This window comes from Cynocephalus volans, chromosome 1 (assembly GCF_027409185.1).
Source record: "Cynocephalus volans isolate mCynVol1 chromosome 1, mCynVol1.pri, whole genome shotgun sequence".
Classification (NCBI taxonomy): Eukaryota; Metazoa; Chordata; class Mammalia; order Dermoptera; family Cynocephalidae; genus Cynocephalus; species Cynocephalus volans.
In genome coordinates this window covers 205,981,313-205,996,119 of record NC_084460.1, presented here as the reverse complement: position 1 = coordinate 205,996,119, position 14,807 = coordinate 205,981,313, and the positions used below count along the sequence as shown (strand labels likewise).

The 14,807-nt window shown below is 36.5% G+C and overlaps 1 protein-coding gene across 1 annotated transcript in view; it reads right to left on the bottom strand.

Annotated features, from left to right (window-relative positions):
- The window catches only part of RAB3GAP1 (RAB3 GTPase activating protein catalytic subunit 1), a 113,564-nt gene extending 105,842 nt beyond the window's left edge, over positions 1–7,722 (bottom strand). The window contains exons 1-3 of the mRNA XM_063105943.1: positions 7,700–7,722; positions 7,542–7,597; positions 3,210–3,285 (exon numbers count right to left, since the gene is read on the bottom strand). Of these exons, the coding sequence (XP_062962013.1) occupies positions 3,210–3,285; positions 7,542–7,597; positions 7,700–7,717 (150 nt within the window). The 5' untranslated portion in view covers positions 7,718–7,722. The remainder of the gene's footprint in view (positions 1–3,209; positions 3,286–7,541; positions 7,598–7,699) is intronic.
- Between the last annotated feature and the right edge of the window lie 7,085 nt (positions 7,723–14,807).

Here is a 14,807-nt window from a genome sequence, read left to right as displayed (position 1 = left end):
CTGGACACAATTTGGTTGTGACAACAGGGAGGGTGCTGCTGGCATCTAGTAGGTAGAAGCCAGGGATATTACTAAATACTCTACAATGCACAAAAAGAGCCCCACAACATTCCAGCCAAAAATTTCAATAGTGTCAAGGTTGGGAAACTCTCAATTACAGTAATCAAAACAATATGGTATTGACATAAAGACAGTCAAATACATTAATGGAACAGAATACATATTCCAGTAGTAGACCTCTTAGGTCACACGAACAACAAAGGTGACAAAGCAATTCAATAGAGAAAGAAGTATTTGCAAAAGATGGTTCTAGAACAACAGGATATCTATATGCAAAAATTGAGGCTTTATCTCCACCTCACAACATACACAAATAGTACTTCAAAATGAATCATAGACCTAAATAAAAGTTAAATGATAGATTAATGATAATGCTTCTACAAGAAAACATAAAAAGAATATCTTCCCAACCTAGCAAAACTGCTGAGAAAAGACTTAAAAACAGAATATAAAAAAATAACTGAAAGAACTCCTACAACTCAATAAAAAACACAACCCAATTTTAAAAAGGACAAAGAAATTGACCAGACATTTCTCAAAGGAAGATATATAAATGGCTAATAAGCACATAAAAAAAAGTACTCAATATCAATATTCACTGCAGAAAATCAAATTGAAACCAAAATGAGAAATACAAATTAAAACCACAAACTACATACCAATAAGGATGACTAAAATTTACAAGACTGAAAACAACTAATTAGTAAGAATGTAGAGCAACCCACACTCTCATGTATTGCTGGTGGGTGGGTAAAATAGTACAAAAAGTTTTAGCAGTTTCTTAAAAAGTTAAGCATACACCTATCCTATGATTCAGTAATTCCATTCCTAGGTATTTACCCAAAAGAAATAAAAACATTAGTCCACAAAAGGCCTCATACAAGAATGTTCTGCTTTATTCAGAATAATCAGCATGTCTGTCATCAAGTAGAACAAACCATGGTATATTCATACAACAGACTACCACACAGCATTTAAGAGAAATGAAATACTAATATATGCAAGAACCTAGATGAATCTCAAAAACACTATGGTCAGTAAAGGAAGTCAGGCACAAGACAGTACATACTGTATGATACACACATATGAAATTCTAGAGAAAGCAAAAGTAATCTGTTTGGAAAAAAACGAAAAACATACAAGAAAAACCCCAAACAGCAGATGCCTAGGGGAATGGGGATTAACTGGAAAGGGTCACTAGGGATCTTTCTGGGGTGACAGAAATGTCCTATATCTTGTCAGTAGTGTTTTACACCAGTGTGAACATTTGTCGAAATTAAGTAGTTAAGTTTTGTGCATTACAATGTATGCAAATTTTATTTCTTTAAAAAAACTATTAAAAAAAAATCTTGTGGGGTTAGGGGAGTGGACAGAGGTACAAGAGGAAACAAGAAATGGTAGAATACTAATGCTGAAACTTGGTGACGAGCACATGAGGTTCATTATATTACTTTGTTCACTTCATATGTTTGAAATTTTCCATAATTAAAGGTTTAAAAAATAATTTCTCTTAATTCCCCTTCAGCAGAGGAAGAGAATTGGTAACCGCTGTCCTTCACATAAATTAAAATCTCTTATTAAGGCATTCTCTCAATTTTATTTTCTATGTCAAATAATTCCTGTCCTTTACACTTTCTTTACTCTTATTCATCACTGGTTACAGCTCACCTTGAAATCTGCTCATATTTTCCATATCTCGTTTACATACTACTACTATCTAGTTAGGGAGAAATGGGCTAGAATGAACACTTCTTTAGCCTCTACTACATACCTGGCAGTTTGCTACCTAAATACATTACCCATTTAAATCTCAAAAACGAATTCATCATCTAAAATATTAATCTGTTTACTCCTTTATTACTTACCTCCCTCATTAAAATTTATGCTCAATGGCAACACGGATCTACCTTGCTCATTATTTCTTCACAATTGGCACACAGCTGATACTCAGTAAATACTGTATGTGTAAATCAAAGAATATCAAAGCTTACAAGTACCTGGTTTAGCTCTCCTTTTGGTAGTGAAATTCATTTCCCATTCCACCTACAACGAGCTTATTCTGTCTCTAATTTTATTGGCATCTATATCAATTGTTGTTATGATCTATGTTTGAGAACTTCACATTTTCTATTTATCCAAAAATGTAAACATAAAAATATTTTACTATAGTAAAACAACTTTATATATTCCAGCAAATCTCTAAATGATGTGCGATTTCTATATGTTGTGTTACTTTTTATGCCCATATTCATATGTATAAAGAAAAAAATCCTAATGCTTTTTGAATTGTCTTAAATTCTGTTATCACCACCATAAAGCTGAAAACCCTAGCACATATTAAGAATACAAAGTTTCTTACAGGGGGTAAATTGCAGTTAAATTATTATTGAGTTAATAATAGATTTGTAATAAAAACAATGACCAATTTTACTTCAGAAAAATTTACCTAACTAAGCATCTACATAAACTTAAGATCAAATTGTTAGATCCCTTCAGTGAATTCAGAAATTCTAGATTTGTTCTCAGAGTACATTCTTCAGTAAACATTTGGGGTGTTGTTTATGAGTAAAAATACCAATATTTTCAGTTAGAATCAGAGTTCCACCTCAATTGGCAAGAATAATTTTTTCATTCTTAAATAAAATCCTCAAAGATCTGTAAATTTAAAAGGGCAAGGATGTTATTAGTGGTATCATAAAATACAAAAATTGAGTAAAATAGCTGTTAACTACAGCAAGTCAGTTATAAGATCAAGATTCTTCCTCATCGGTTAAGCAAAATACTCTACCCAGAACGTAGATAGCTATAGTTTTCTCTGATCAACTAAAAAACTTTGAAAAACAATTTCTTAACATTCTAAGAGATAAGGCAAGAGAGAAGTAAACATCAGGAGAAACAAATAAAATCACTCACAAAGAATGACATTACATATATATAACTTAATTACTTAAAGAACATTTCACAAATATCTTACATATATCATTTGCCACAGATTCAAATCCAAATTCCTCCAGATGTCATCTGATGTTTATAGATTATACATAACTTTAAAAAACATTTAATTCAAATGCACCAAATACAGCAAAATAATTAAAAATAGAGGTTTCAAAGTAAATACTTATATAGAGACACCAGCAAATAGATCTGACCTTTTCAAGTGGCTTTCCCAAAGAGCTTCCAATCAGTTTCCAGTCATTCAAGACTTCTTCAACTTTGGAAATAAACCTAGAAAGGGGGGGAAAGCTTTCTAAATATGTAACAATATATTTTTCCTACTGTTACACAATTTCTTTAAAAAGGATTTTTTAAAATATTTTAACATTTTAATCAGAGAAGACTCAGTAAGTTTAGTGCTGTCAACCTAATTATGAATATGGAATAAAAGCAGAAATAATCTTCTTTAGCTCAAGAATTCTTAAGTTTTTATTCATTTAAGTCTACTGTTTATCCAACAAAAGCATTTTGCCTTCTATAAAATATAAATTAAGAATGAATAAATCTATTAAAATGAATACAAAAAATTTAGGGCAGAAGTAAAAACTTACAGACTAAAATGATACTTTTAAAGATAATTATGAAACTAATAATCTCTCCCCTACCCTCAAAATAACTGATTTTTTATTTAAATGTATTTAGGAATTCCCTGATTTGCCTCTCGGTCTTCAAAAAAGAAAACATGTGTGAACTTTGCTCATTAAAATAAAACAAATTTTAAGAGATAGCTGTCAAGAAATTTCGAGATTTGTCAGCTTTAAGGAATAACTGACAAACAGAGTTAAAACTATTTGTTATCTAATCTTTAAATCTAAAGATCAAGAAGACCTACTAAAAAGAGAATTGAATTTTGACTAGCAACATACTCAACATCAGCAAATGAAATCTGTCAAATTTCAGTGGTAGTATTAAAATATTAAAAGACACTTTTGGGAGACTTATTACTCTAAGAAGCTTAGTTATATACGTATGATGCAAGCTAATGGCACCACTGCTCCCTGAAACACCTAGGAAGTATGATAGAGTATTAGAGTTAATTTTAGTCAAATTGTGTTCAGAGGCACTGGATTCTTCCTCAGTGACACTGTAAGTTAATATTTACATTTCTATTTTAAAGTAGTAATGATAAATCAGAGTTTATGATTCAAATGAACCTTCTCATTAATTCCCCTTAAAAATTAAAGGTGGTATTAATTCATATACTAATTAACTTTTTGGGAAGTTCAGTTAAATGACAATTAGTTTTGAAAATGAATGCTCTAGAAATAAGTGTACATGTTTACAAAATAAAGAAATAGAACTTTAAAACATACATATGTGTGAAAAATTTACAGAGATGAGAAAAATGTACATTGCACTTATAAAGGTAAAAACCTGTAAGGTACCTTAATATCCAACTGCAGCAAACAGCTGTAAATTAATGGTGTATCTGCTCAATGGACTAAGATGCACTCATTAAAAATTGTGTTTTGAAGAACATTTGAGGAAATAAGAAAATGTTCATATGATAAAGAAAAAAAAATGGAAGCTATAGAAATAAGTACTAATATGGTTTAATCCAAATAGTTTACAATGCACACACAGATTAGAAGGAAATATGTCAAAAAATTAATAGTAGTTATCTCCTGGTGGTATGTCTGCAGGTGATTTTTATTTTTTATTCTGCTGTGAGGTATTATTGTTATAATAAAAATAATTTAAAATATAGCTTTCACAGTAAAAAAAGAAACATCTTTGGGCCGACCCCGTGGCGCACTTGGGAGAGTGCGGCGATGGGAGCGCAGCAGCGCTCCCGCCGCGGGTTCGGATCCTATATAGGGATGGCCAGTGCGCTCACTGGCTGAGCGCGGTGCGGCCGGTCACAAAAAGGCAGAAAAAAAAAAGAAACATCTTAAAATACTTATTGTATGAGTTCTATCAGTATTTGCTAAAAAGGAAAAGCTGGACTCTATCCTACAAGTATTGAGATTTGACTGGAAACAATTTAGTAATTTTTTCCTTAAAAGCTCTCCAGATCTTAGCTGAAGGGTCACTTCCCAACTCCTTATTCTATATTAGGTTCCTTTATTTACGCTCTTATAAGACAGGATTTCTTTTCCTTCCTAGCTCTTATGTTAATTTGTAATTACAAACTCATTGTATTATTTGATTCATGTCTGTCTCTTCCACTAGACTGTACAATATGAGCAGGAACCTTATCTGTTTTTACTAACCACCACATCCCTAAATCCCTAATGTCCTGCATTGTGCTTAACATACAGGCATGCAATAAATATTTCTTCAATGGACAAATAATAAAAAGCGTTATGAGTTTCTACTCAGTCCTCTCAATAAACTGTCTGGTTCATAAGATACTGACAAGAACTTCATTCAAACATTAAACTCAAGGTTTAAGAGACTCCAATGTCTTAACATTTTTCTCATGAATTATAAAACTCTAGTTTTGCTCTGCAAACAAGAGCATAAAAGCCAAAAACCAAGCTCCCTACCTTGTGATAGTTCTCATAACTGTGTTAATTATTCCCATATGAGAAGCTAAAGAATTTAATATTCCCCTTCAGGCTATTTTAAACATTTAACTGGGAGAAAGTGATCATTTTTCCATTCAAAACTCTGACATTTCCTCATTCCCACCCTCCAAGGTTCAAATTACATTTTCCTAACTACCTTCAACATCAAATTATTTCAAATTCAACAGGTCCAAAACTGTACTCGTCTCACTTTGACACTTCCTTATCTTCCTTTCAGGCAAGAAACTGCAGTTCTATGTTTGAGTCTTCTCACTCTTACTTATCATCAAGCTTATGTACTTAAATCTTTTTGAAATATCTTAGAATTCTCCTTCCTTTTTTCCCTTTCTCTCCAATCCCCAAATCACCAACCTAACTATGAATCAAGGTAAGTTGCTCACCTTCATTTTACCTCACGTCCTGAAACAACTCTCATCATTATCACCTGGCCACTCTAAAATCAAGGGTCTCTCACTATGGTCTTAGGCAGTGGTTCTCTCTAAGTGTTGTTTCCTAACCAGCAACATCTATGTTACCTGGAATCATGTTGGAAAAGTAAATTTGGGGGTCAGACCTCATACCTACAGAATCAGAAACTCTGAGGCTGAGGCCCAGCAATCTATGATTCTGATACACACTAAAGTATAAGAATCACTGGTCAAAAGCATAAAATCTAGATTCCTTTGCTTAGCTTTGGAGGCTGTCCAATAACCTGATCCCATCTTCCCTATTAACCTTATTTATTTCCCTTCAATAGATAGCCATCACTCCAGTGAAGACCTACTTCTTCATGTAGTCCCAAAGGTTCACTCTCATCTATGTTTCTGCTCATGTCAGTCTGTTCTCATATCTAACCAACCACATCCCACTTTCAAGGCCCAGCTTATTTTCTATCTTTTCTATAACAATATCTCCAAAAACTGAAATCCACACTGTCACCCCCACTTAAATTAATATTTTTACAGTTAGTACCAATTGGCTTACATTTAAACTATTTGCTGCTGTTGTTTTTTTAACATATGGATCAAGCTTTTGTCTTTGGGGTTTTTTCTCCCCTTAGTATACCTCTGGACACACACTACCTGCTCAATGAAGTCTCGCCAGTGTAGTTATATTCTTAGTTATTCTTCTTCTGCGGGGGATAACACAGATCAAACTATTCCAGCAGGGATCTCTTACATTTCCCTATGCCATCTAATGACATGACATCCACAAATTTCCTCTCCCAACCAGAAAAATTATGAAATGCTGCAACAAATCTAAATACTGACCTCGACACTCAGAAAACTGACGGGTTTGTAACACGGAACTTCCCGATCAAAGTTATGACTCCTCCACAAACTCGGCTTTCGATTAATTTCACTAATACAACAGTTTCACCCAGACAGCTGTTCATCTGAGTTTGATAGGCACAGGAAGCCTGGGCACATTTCCCACTGAAATGTAACGACTTGAATCAAAGCTTTCCAACAAAGCCATATGCCGACTTTTTAAAAAGGTTATTCTAAAAGACAGGATGGAGATGGTGCGAGTGTGGAAAATGGACATCCACAAATACTCTGAAGAAAGGCCTCCTCTGAAAAGGGTAGGCCAATGTACACAGGAAGGAAAAAAAGTACCTGCTAAGTTTACTGCTTACGGTAGCAAAATGAGTTAGAAATGAAAACAGAAATGGTAGTGGTCGCCTCGGAAATTGTTTTTGCGGGTGGGCAACCACCAGAAAACCTAAGGTCTAAGGAAAGTAATCTGAGAGTAGAGAAAACAAAACTTTTCCTGGGAGCCTGAGTCTCAGGGGTTTTGGCTGACAAGAGGCGAGACGCGCAAGAGGTTTGCAGCTGACCAGAGAAGGAGGAGACCCGGGGCCAATAAATCTTACTTCTCAAAGAAGTGGCGTCACACGTGGTGTGTCGGGTTAGGGAAGCGGCGAGGGAGCGCCGGGGCACAGGGTGTCTGCAGCCGAAAATGCGACTCACTCACCTTTCCCATTCAGACGCAGTGGTGAAATCTGTGATCTCAAATACCTCGGACTCGGGCTGCGGGAAGGGGAAGGAAAGAAAGAAAGAGATTGAGCCCCGTGGCCATATCGCGGAGCAGAGAATTGAGTGATATGGATAGATAAAGGGAAGACACCTCACCTCACTGTCAGCCGCCATCTTGAGAAGCGCCGGACTAGGCGCTAGGACTGCCGGGAAGAAGAGCGGACGAGCTGGGGAGGGGGAGGAGCAACCCTGGGCGGGGCTTCCTGCCAGGCCCGCCCTCTGTTGGTGAGTTCGGCCTGGGGTGGCGGGGAATGCTCTTTGTTCCCCCGGGGCAGGAAGAATTTAGTCTGGCCCCTAAGCTTCCCTCTGTCTGGTTTAATGAAATTTGAAAATTTCTTGTAGAGCAATGAATACAGGAAGGGGACAGAAGCAAGGAGGCAGGACAAGTCCGTAGGCTCATGTGAATAAGATTGAAAAACCTAAAGCACACTGAGTTTGTTTTCATTCAACCTCTTTTTATTGATTGCAAGGCACTGAGCTGGGTGCTGTATTACCAGTCCACCCCTCTAACCCCTCCCCCCAAAAGAATTTTACCCAGTTTGGTTAAGTCTTGAAGTTATCTGTTTTCTGGAAAAAGCAACATGCTGTTCAATGAACACTTCACTTTTTAAGCTATTGAGCGGAAGGGATGCCAGCTAGCAGTTAAGAATTCTAGCTCATACATACTGAAATATTTACAGATGAAATGATACCAAGACTGAGATTGGAGGGGAAGAGGGTGGGGCCGGGAATGAAATAAAAGCTTTGAGTGGTTAATTAAGCCGGTGGTAAGTACAAGGGTGTATATTATGCTATTTCCTTATTTTTGTTTGTTTGAAATTTATCAAAATTAAAAGTTAAAAATAATTAAATCTCACTTAATGTTTTACGACCCACAGAGGGAATTTGGGGATGGGGTACTAGGAAATGAAGACTCAGTAATAAAAATACTTAAAATAAGAGATCTAATTTTTGGTGATGTAAATAGAGCACATGAGGAAACTATGAGTGTACTTCAAAAAGTTCGTGGAAAGATTTGTATTATCTTTTAATTCTATTTTTCCATGAACTAAGTACCCTGGTAAAGGTCAGAATTTTGACAACGGGTAGTTTTTGCCAGTCCAACCCTTGAGCCCCTGTCTCTTGATGCTCCTTCTAGTTTGTGTTCATGACACTAGTGGGTTACTATAGCAGTAGTCTTTCCCAATGAAAGAAAGTGAGCCAAGATGGCGTGTACCGTTCAAGCTTTATTAAAGAAAGAAATCTGCTGGGCTGTGCTCAGAGTGGCACAGGGCCCATGGCTGCCCTGAAAATGGTGGATAGCCCCAACAATGGGTTTGCCAGAGTTTATATTAACTTTGGGATGCGAAATGTACGGGGGGGAGGAACCATTAGGTTGATATAACTGGGTGGAGAACTGCACTGATGCAGAAGCCGGAAAGTTGTTTCTAAGTCAGGAGGCTTCTGTAAAGGGAAGGGAGGAGGGGAGGGGAGGAGGTGGGCGGCGCGATTTTGTACTTGGCCTTGTCCAAAGTGGCGCTGGTTATGTTGCAGATCTGTTACCTAAGAGGTCTCAATTTGCACCTGCATGGTAGACATGTTTGTATGGGATGGAATACTCCAGTTGAGAGAGATTGATGATGAAGGAGAGATAGGAGAGCTGAAAGACACAGTTGTTAAAAAGGTGAGAGGGGAGGAAATCCACAGAGCTGAATGATCACACAGCTCCAGGGGACACCACTCACATTGTGTTCTGAGGTCTTGCTTCAGGAGGTACCACCCACAGAGAACACCTTGTAAATAGCATCCCCTGGAGTTGTGTGGCAAAGCAGTACAAAGAATTCAGAACTTGTGTAGAAGGAGAGAATGAAGCATATGTTAGTGAGGTTGGCCTTTTTTAAGGAGAGAAAGAAGGGAAGATAAAGATGGATGCAGACAGAGAGAGATATGTACATATAAAAGGAAAAGAATTTCTTGTTCACTTTTTAAGATTCTCACCAAGTGAAATAAATCCGTGGTTTTAAGGTCAGACAAGTCTGGTTTCAGCCATTTATTAACTATATTACTTTGGGCAAATTGCTTAACTCCTCTAAACCTATTTCTCCATTAGTAAAATAGAACTTGTAATACCTATTACTGCATAGGATTGTGGCTCAGATTAAGTTTTATGTTCATTTGTAAAACAGTACAATGTGTCAACATGTAATAGGTGATCAATTATATTAGTAGCATTTACAACGAATGTACTGTGAAAACCATAAAGTGCTATTCAAATGTAAGGCGTTGCTTTTTTCCTCCTTGCTTAGCCATGGAGAAATTTCACTACATACCAAAATCAGAAACTAAAAATTCACAAAGACTTTGCTGTATGAAGTTAAATTTTACAAACTGCATGAAAAGAGCCTTATCAGGTTGCTAGGAAAAGTTTTCTTCCAAGATATTTTTGGCTCCTTGATTTCTCCCTGGAGAAATTTTTAAAATAAGTTATTTGTTAAAGCGAAGTGTGAAGCCAGGATGCTAATGATGTAAAATACCCAGGGGAGACGCACTTTTATTAGATTTTTACTGGTTCACAAAGCAGAAAAGATTCTGTATCTTCAGTATTAGAAGCTCTTTTGCTACATATCCAAAGGCAAGGGCTTTTCCATGAAAGTGTGTTTCCTCTTTGGCATAATTCAGTTATTTCAAGGTGTTACCAATAATGGCCATGGGGAGATATTTTGACGCATAGGCAATTTAAGAGATTAGAAGCCTGGAAAACTCACCCTCAGCTTAGTCCTCAGAGGAATGTGGGGGCAAAACAGTTTAATTAGGTCTCAGGGATAGAGCAAACATTGTTTGCGAAAGGAGCAACAGCCGCGGGACTACACCATCCTCATCTATCTTGATGACCTCTGTGCAGGGAGAATTAGAAATTCTCTATGATGCTGCCATGAGAACGATTGCAATAAAAGGTACAGCTGGAAGAGGAAGACACGCTATGAGAACAAGAAACTCTTCAGAGAGAAATTTCATAAATCAAAATAATCGGACAGCATTTTTTCATTCATTCAGTGATATTTACCAAGTGCATACTGTTATAGCACTGTGGGCAGTCCTGTGGATAGGGTTCAAAGAAGAATAATCCCTGGTTCTTACAGTCTGAGTGCCTAGAGATATAACCATAAGTAACTATAACAAGGTTTAGAAAGGAATGCGTAATGGCTATCCGACTTCTTAAAGCTCTTTGTAAAATCAGTGGTAGAAAAATTTTCAAGTGATGTTTCAGAACACACACAAGGTAGTCCACTATTTCTTGAACCAGAAAGCGGCATAGTCACTCAGGCAAGGAAAATCTAGAGAATTTCAAGAGAAATATATGCAGTCTCCATTCACTCACCATACACATTCAGCCACTTGCTCATTCAATAAACGTTTGTTAAAAGCCACAGCCATGTGCCTGGAGCTGTTTCCAGAAACTGGAAAACAAAAATATAACAACAAGGTGCCTGCCTACAAGAAGCTAAAATATGAAGAAATTGAATTATTCTAGATAGTCATAGTAAGTCAAAAACAGTTTCAGTCCTTAAATTTATAACTTGTCTGGCAGATTCAGGCAGAACAGGCTTACTGGCTAGTTAATTTCATTTGCCCAAGTTATGTGTTTCCATTTTTTAAATATTTTAATGGACCTTGAACTCAGAATGTGGGGAACAAAATAATTGAAAAGAGTCATGAGAATTGAGTACAAGTTTAGATAATAAGCATATTCTGCTAAGCATGTATGTGTGTGCATATATCCATGTACAACTAATTACTATATTTCACACATGCGTATTCTTATTTAATCTCCACTCTTTTCTTGTTTGGGATGGTAAATTATTCTAGCTACAGATGACTAATAAATAAAAAACCTTAGATCTAATCCTAAACTTCTTTTGTGTCACAGCGTTCTGATCCCACTAACTACATTCACGGCAATATCAAATGCTTGCCCCAATCTGCTCCTCACTTCCCTTTTATGTTCGCTTCAGTCTAGTCACTAACATTTGAGCATTTCCATCTCTACTGCTTCTGCTGTGTTGCTGCAGTAATCTTGTATCTTCCATTTTTGTTTGTTCTTTGAAGATACTTATCACTGTTTATCACCAAAGGTAGAACCTGGGAATCTGTATTGTAACTTAAGTATCATATAAGTAGTAAGAATGCCTTCTCATTGAAAAAGGTTCCAATGATATGCATGAAGGGAATGGCTTCCTTGGCTGTCCTTTCAACTCCTTTACCCCCAAGATATAATCACTGATTCTGTAAACGTAGAAAACCCCCCACACTCATGTACACACTATAGAACTAATTTTGTTTTCCCCTTTAGAGCTGGCTCTTAAAGATTAATTGAGATTTTATGGAAAGCAGACATCCTGTCTCACCAGATACATCTCTCAAAGCAGGAAGCAACTGTGCATATCACGCTTGAAGACGTCCTGTCTCCCCAATACATTTACCCATATAAACCGCAGCTCTCAGTTGACTGGGGAGGCAGTTGGTACTTTACCCTCTGTCTCCTGGTCATCATCTTCCAAAATAGAAAGCTTTTCCTTTCAGTTGTCTGGCAGATGTGATTGGTGATCCTATAGCAGCAAGCACACTGATCCTCACAGGTCAGGGCTTCCCCCAACCAAGTCAGCATCACACACGTTGGCTGATGATGAAAGGGAATCACACGAGATTCCCAATACCAGTTACCAATACCAGTTAAGCGTGAAATCCTTCAGACCTTTTCCTATGCTTTTACATACATATTTGTATATAGAGAAATAAATAGGTTTTTAAAATCTTTTTAATCAATTTTTTGCACAAATAAAAATGTCTGGCACTAATCTTCCAAATGATTTACTTCTGTTAACTTACTTAATTCTCACAATAACCCTATGAGGTAGATACTATTATCATACATCCCTATTTTACAGATGAAGAAACTGAGGCAGAAAGAACATAGACAATTTGTCCAAGTCATACACCTAGTAAGTGATAGCTGGGCATGTTCCCTGAACCTCATCCTACCAGTGTAATACTATATGCATTATTTGACACCTCACTTTTTTTTACTTAAGTGTATGACTTGGAGTCCATTTGAGGCAGTATAAAAAGCTCTTTCCTCCCTTTTTAAAAAATATTTAATTGAAACTTATTGATTGTATATACTTATGGGGTACAGAGCTATATTTCAATACAAGTATACAATGTGTAGTGATCAAGTCATTCTTTCCTCCCTTTTTATACTGCTGTACAGTGTTCCATAATACAAAGTATAGATGTATTACCTTTTAACTTCTCCTAAGGCTTAACATGTGGACTGTTTACCATTTATTGCTATTAATAAAAGTCTTAGATGGGTGATGAGTGCATGGGGGTTTATTATGCTATACTGTTTACTTAGCATGTTTGAAATTTTCCATAATAATTTTTTTTTAAATACTAGGGTAAAAATTTATTCTATCTGCATTTTTGTGATCATGTGTGAGAATTACTGTAGGATAACTACTGAGAAGTGGAAACGCTGGATTGAAGAGTATGTGCATTTTTAAATGTAATAGATACCAATAGATTGCAATATCCAAAATGAGCTTTACTAATGTACATACTCACTAACAGTGTACAAGAGTACATATTTCCCCATAACATTTAATATTATCAATCTTTTATATTTTTTGCCAATATGCCAACAAAAAATGGCTTGATTTGCATTTCCCTGATTCCTGGTGAAGTCAAACAATTTTACATGTGTTTGTCAGCCATTTGTATTCCTCTCCTATAAAGAGTGATTTCAAATCTTTTGCTTGTTTTTCTGTGAATTTGCAAGACCTTATGTTTTTATAAAATCTCTCCAGATGAAGCCGATGATCAACCATACAAGGGAACAATGGCTTTAAGAAATGTCTTCCTTGTAGCATTACTAGGAGCCTGTCTTCCCTTTCTCTGTTCTACCCTAGACCATACCTTCCCAGTCAGGTGCAAAATCTGACCCTACGCTAATGCAGTCACTGTCACAGTGCCATCACTTTCCTCAACTCCTCCTAACCTATGTCTATAAAAAAAAAAAAAAAGTCAAATACATGTAGTTTTACAAGGCTTGTGTGAAAAATATAGTTACTTGCCTATGCTGTCCCATCTGCCCCACCTGAGAGGCAACCACTTTCAACTCTGTCTACTGATTCTTCGGGTATTTACTCCTACCCCTGACATTGTTTGCATTTTTACAATGAGCATGAGGCATTGTACTTTTTACCTCTAGAATTTTAGTTTGAGTCTTTATTATATCTTTCATAACTTTGCCTTTTAGACATGTGGAATAAAGTTCTAATGACTGTGAAAAAAAAATGTCATCTTTGGCTCCATGTGGAAGAGTTGGGGTTCTCCCTGCTCATGTTGCCTTTTTGAATTGCAAAACACCGTAGTTAATGAAACTAGTAGCCACCCACTCAGAGTCACAGGAAATCTTCTTCTCTTTCATATTTATCAAGATTTCTGTGATTCTTGGACCTCAATGATCTCCTGTCTCTCCTCTCAGCCAACTGAGATGTCTCATTTACATTGCCTCCTTCCTTTCATCCCCAACTCCTTCCACCACCTTGTAAGTGAAAAAGATGTTGGGCAAAGTGCTCCTAGGAAAACTGTGTTCCTTAAAAACAACAGGCTCCTTCATGGTCTTCCTAAAAAAATCTTCCATCTTTCCCCACAACTGTAATGCAAGGGACAAATAGGTCATTTAACATGCAGAAGATGCAGCTCACATTCAAACCACTGCTGCCTCAGCAGAAAAGCTCTTTTTAGAACTTGAAATCCTTTGCTCCTTTTCTACTCAGCACATTGGGGTTTCCCAAGCATTCCACAAGTATTTGTAGTGTTCTTTTACAGCTAACATTGGATTCATAATTGCCATCCCTTTCAGGCCTCTCCTTTACAGCATCTCATTTGGCACTATTGTTTTCTGAAATTATTTCTCCTCTTCTTCACCTACCCAGAATGTGAAAAAACATAGCACTGCTGAGAACCTGAGCTTCTTCTCTAGTGAACAAAATGCCATTGCATGGAATTCGCCACTGTTTTTGAGCTCTCCTGGGCATATATCCAGTTCTACAAACATTCACGGAGAACTTTCTATGTGTAAAACACATAAGCACAATAGAGGAAACAAAGGTAATTAAAACACATTCTTTGTCCTCCAGAAGCTAGAATTTAATAATTC